Raw genomic sequence first — 5,532 nt, 5'->3', positions numbered from 1 at the left:
TTGCTGCGATTCACGCTATGGCTGAGGCTGTGCGTGAAACGGCAACTGCTACTACCCGAGCAGTTAACCGTCTGGGGGAACGTAATGGAGAGCGTAACAATGACCGTAATGGTGAGAATGGTGGGAACGGTGATGGAGATAACATGAATCATGATAGGCCTATGACATTAGCTACTTTCTTGAAAGTTCATCCACCGAAGTTCAAGGGTACGACTGTAGCAACTGAAGCTGATAATTGGTTCCGAGGCATAGAAAGGTCCTTGAGGGCACAGCATGTCCCGGAAGAATAGTATATAGAATTTGCTACTTATATGTTGGAAGGGGATGCTCAGCACTGGTGGCAGGGCATTCAACGTTTATTGCAGCAAGATGAGGGTAACATTTTGTGGGATGTTTTTAAAGAAGAGTTCTATAAGAAGTACTTTCCTAGAGCTACTCGTGAGGCAAAGGAGATGGAGTTGATGCAGTTAAAACAGGGAAGTATCTCTGTTGCTGAGTATACAAGGAAGTTTGAAGATTTATGTCGTTTTTCCAAGGTTTGTCAAGGGAATCCAGCAGATTTCGAAGAGTGGAAATGTTTGAAATTTGAAGGGGGACTCCGTGAAGATTTGTTGAACTCAGTGGTTCCATTGGAAATACGGAATTTTGCGGAGTTGGTTAATAAGAGTCAGCTAGTAGAGGACTGTGCTAAGAAGATAGCTGCAGCTCGGATGAATCACCCAGGATCTTCTTTTCAGAATTATAATCGGTATACAGCTCCTCAGGGAAGGAATTTTAAGCAGGGAGCAATGCCTTCACGAAGGTACAATCAGAATAGAAATGTTCATGCACGTCCTACAGGAGGGAATGGAGGAAGAATGAGACAGGATATGGGTAAGCGACCTCAGCAGGCGCAGATGCGACCAGCATGTAGGCAGTGCGGAAAGGAGCATGGAGGTAGACCTTATCAGCTTACAGGCGTTATCTGTTTTTCTTGTGGTAAGCCTGGACATATGGCTAAGGACTGTCCGAAGAAGCCAGTACAAGGAATAGATAGGCCGCGACAGCAAGGACGTGTGTTTGCTATGACTGCTGATGACGCAATGAAATTAGACTCCCTAATTCAAGGTCAGTGTTATGTCAAATCTCAACTCTTAACTGTACTGTATGACTCTGGTGCATCACATTCATTTATTTCTGAGACTGTTGCGCATGAGTTGGGATTAGATTTCACCATGTTAGATTATAATCTAATTGTTCGTACACCCACATCTCAAAATGCCTTGACTAGTCAAGTATGTCAACAGGTGCCTTTTGTTATTGAGGCTAGGACTTTTATACATGACCTGGTTTGTTTGCCTTTGTGTGGTTTAGATATTATTTTAGGTCTAGATTGGTTGTCCAAGCATCATGTTTTCCTTGATTGTTTTAAACGAATTGCTACATTTCCATCATCTGAAATGCACACTGAACCAGTTGAGTCTTGTACTTTCTATTTGAATTCCCTAAGAGTTATTTCTAGTAATAGTGGGTTAGAGGGTTACGTTCTACTATCGGCTAGCTCAGAAACTAATGAACAAGACTTGGAGCAAATCCGAGTGGTGAAGGAGTTTTCTGATGTTTTTCCGGATGATATACCTGAGTTTCCACCTCAGAGAGAGATAGAGTTTAGTATTGATCTGGTTCCTGGAGCCGGACCAATTTCTATAGCACCGTATCGGATGTCACCGTTGGAACTAGCAGAGTTAAAGAAGCAGTTGAATGAATTGCTGGGGAAGAAGTTTATTCGTCCGAGTGTATCACCATGGGGAGCTCCAGTGTTACTAGTAAAGAAGAAGGATGGTGGAATGAGGTTATGTGTGGATTATCGGCAATTGAACAAGATCACAATCAAGAACAAGTATCTACTCCCAAGGATAGATGATCTGATGGACCAGCTGAGAGGTGCGACAGTATTCTCAAAGATTGATTTACGGTCAGGTTACCATCAAATCCGGGTGAAGGAATCAGATATACCTAAGACTGCCTTTCGAACTAGGTACGGTCACTATGAGTATATGGTTATGTCCTTTGGACTGACTAATGCTCCTGCTGTATTCATAGATTATATGAATCGCATTTTTCGTCCGTATCTAGATCAGTTTGTGGTAGTCTTTATAGATGATATCCTCATCTATTCCAAGACAGAAGAAGAACATGGAGAGCATTTGAGGATTGTGTTACAAATATTAAGAGCACGGAAGCTATATGCGAAGTTGTCGAAATGTGAGTTTTGGGCGACAGAAGTGGCATTCTTGGGACATGTGATCACACGAGATGGAATAACTGTAGATCCTTTAAAGATCGAGGCCGTAGTATAATGGAAGCAACCCAAGACAGTTACAGAAGTTCGTAGTTTCTTGGGGTTAGCAGGATACTCTCGGCGATTTATCAAGGGTTTTTCACAGATAGCTTTACCTTTGACTCGCCTTACTAGGAAGGAAGTTCCGTTTGAGTGGACAGAGAAGTGTGAAGAAAGCTTTGAAACTTTAAAGGAAAAGTTGACGACGGCGCCAGTTTTGGTGTTACCAAACCCACAGGAACCTTTTGAGGTGTATTGTGATGCTTCTTCTAAGGGACTTGGATGTGTATTGATGCAGCATAGGAATGTGGAAGCTTATGCTTCGAGACAACTAAGACCTCACGAAAGGAACTATCCGACACATGATTTGGAATTAGCAACAGTGGTCTTTGCACTTAAGATTTGGAGGCACTATTTGTACGGAGCCCAATTTGAAGTCTTCTCTGATCATAAGAGTTTGAAGTATATCTTTGATCAGAAAGACCTTAATATGAGGCAGAGGCGATGGATGGAATTCTTAAAAGATTATGATTTTAAGTTGAGCTATCATCCTGGGAAGGCAAATGTAGTCACAGATGCTTTGAGTCGGAAGAGTTTGGGCATATCCTGGATGATGATCAAGGAAGAAGAAATGATCTCAGCCTTTGAAAACTTAAAATTAGGAATGAGAGAGACATCAAGAGGAGTTGTTATGGCGCGACTACAATTAACATATGACTTTAAGATAGCTATTCAGCAAGCTCAAGCCCAGAATTCAGGAATGCTGGCATTGTTAACACGGATGAAGGCAGATCAGCCGGAAGAGGTACGCCAAGATAAAGAGGGAATATGGAAATATAGGAACAGAATTTGTGTACCTGCTCAGGATGACTTGAGAAAGAACATTCTGACCGAAGCTCATGAAAGCAGATTTTCTATCCATCCCGGAACGACTAAAATGTACCAAGATCTGAAGAAGATGTTCTGGTGGCCGGGAATGAAGAAAGATATAGCAACGTATGTATCAAAGTGTCTCACTTGCCAGAAGATTAAGGTGGAACATCAAAAACCACCTGGACCCTGCAACCATTGGAGATACCACAATGGAAATGGGAAGAGATTACGATGGATTTTGTTACTGGGTTACCAAGAACCTCTGCCGGGCATGATGCAATTTAGGTAATTGTAGATCGATTGACAAAATCAGCGCATTTTCTACCAATTCAAATTGGTCACAACTTAGAGAAACTCGCCCGGTTATACATTCAGGAGATAATACGATTGCATGGAATACCTTCATCAATTGTGTGAGACAGAGATCCAAGGTTTACTTCTAGATTTTGGGGAGCTCTACAGAAAGCTTTTGGGACGAAGTTGCACTTAAGTAAGCATATCACCCACAAACTGATGGACAGACAGAACGAACAATTCGTACCTTGGAAGATATGTTGAGATCTTGCGTAATGGACCAACAGGGTAACTGGGACAAATACTTGCCATTGTTTGAGTTTGCTTACAACAACAGTTATCAACAGAGTATCGGAATGGCACCATATGAGGCCCTCTACGGAAGAAAGTGTCAATCACCATTATGCTGATATGACAAGGAGGAAGGCAGGATTTTGGGGCCAGACTTGGTACAAGAAACTACCGAACGGATTAAGCACATTCGAGAGAAGATTCAAACTGCCCAAAGTCGACAAAAGAGCTATGCAGATATTAGGCGTAGGCCCTTAGAATTTAACGAAGGTGACCATATCTTCTTAAGAGTGACACCTACGACTGGAATAGGTAGAGCTCTTAGGACTAAGAAATTGAATCCACGATATTTAGGTCCTTTTCAAATTCTTAAAAGAGTCGGTCCTGTAGCATACCAAGTAGCTCTCCCTCCTTATTTGTCAAACCTTCATGATGTTTTTCATGTATCACAACTCAAAAAGTATAATCCCGACGAAAGCCACGTTTTACAACCAGAGACAGTACAGCTGCGAGCCGACTTGACATATCAAACCCTACCAGTCAAGATTGTGGAACGAAGTGACAAACAGCTTAGAGACAAGACAGTATCATTGGTTAAGGTAGCATGGGGACAAACTGGAACTGAAGAGTACACATGGGAGCTGGAAGACAAGATGAGAACAGACTACCCATTTCTCTTTTCAGGTAATTGAAATTTTGAGGACAAAATTTTCTTTTAGGAGGGTAGAATGTAACGGCCTAGCCCCGAAGAAACGGCGCTTTTTCGGGATCAAACAGAATTTTTACAGAATTTTTAGAAATTTCTATGCATATAAGCACCTCCACTGCACAGGTGCTGCGTCATCAAGCTGCTGAGTCAGCAGCTTGATTGCACAGGACACCTCTCCTAATCTAAGTAGGCACGTCGCGAAGAGTTGCGTTTTTGAGCCACTTCGGGCCCGAATTTCAAAATTCTGATTTCCGTGGTTAGTCTCTATGTGATGAGCCGGTCACGAATTTTGAGAGAAAAATTATATTAATATAATATTCATATATTATTATTTTATTTAGAATATTATATTATTATCTTATCTACTGTGATTAATGTTGATCTATGTTTAGTAATATAATAACTGAGCTTGAAATCTACCGGTAACGGATAATACCGGCATTCTTAGATGAACTTAGCACTGCTAATGCTTCATCATATATCTTTTATTCTTATGATTATCCAGTTACTAGTGTCATTTACACTAAGTAACTTAATGTTTATCCATTAGTAGTGTAATTACTTAAGTTCTAATACATCTAGCTTTAGTAATTATCCTTTTCTGAGATATTTTGACAAGTAACTTTTGAATAATCATCATCCAAAAGCCACGGCCTCCCTAGGACAGCTTGGCTATCATTTTTGTTCTTGGAAAAGCTTAGAACACCATGAAAGAAAACCATGAAGCTTCCATGAACACCTGAGCTACTTTCTCCGTTCTTTCTCAAACCGGAACCCCTATCAAAAATCTAATCTTACCAAAGTGTTCACCTCTTCCTCTTCTTCATTTCTATGTCACTTTTCATGGAGTAACTCAAGGTATGAAGGCTGCTCCTCCTCCTTGAAGATTCGGCCATGGTGGTTCCTTAAGTTAATGATGTTTTCTTCATGTTCTTTCTTAGGATCTCTTATTCAATCACCAAAAGCTCCAAAAAAACGTGATTTCTAGTTACCTTAAGGTGAGGAAAACCTTCTTTTCATCATCATGAAGCTTCAGCCTTCATGG

General features: G+C 41.0%; 1 protein-coding gene across 1 annotated transcript; it reads left to right on the top strand.

Moving 5' to 3' along the window:
- The first annotated feature begins 311 nt into the window (after positions 1 to 311).
- LOC148570892 (uncharacterized) lies at positions 312 to 2,339 on the top strand. Its single transcript, XM_088507168.1, has one exon. It carries the CDS (start codon positions 312 to 314, stop codon positions 2,337 to 2,339), a length of 2,028 nt encoding a protein of 675 aa, XP_088363294.1.
- The last annotated feature ends 3,193 nt before the right edge of the window (positions 2,340 to 5,532 follow it).

The sequence above is a fragment of the Arachis ipaensis genome, chromosome B3, assembly GCF_059453495.1.
Source record: "Arachis ipaensis isolate K30076 ecotype BB chromosome B3, ASM5945349v1, whole genome shotgun sequence".
NCBI classification, from domain to species: Eukaryota; Viridiplantae; Streptophyta; class Magnoliopsida; order Fabales; family Fabaceae; genus Arachis; species Arachis ipaensis.
The sequence above is the reverse complement of the archived record's forward strand: the minus strand, read 5'-3'. Positions and strand labels throughout refer to the sequence as shown.

Excerpts from the sequence above, each read along its gene's own strand:
- LOC148570892 (XM_088507168.1), top strand. The coding sequence starts at position 312 with ATGTTGGAAGGGGATGCTCAGCACTGGTGGCAGGGCATTCAACGTTTA.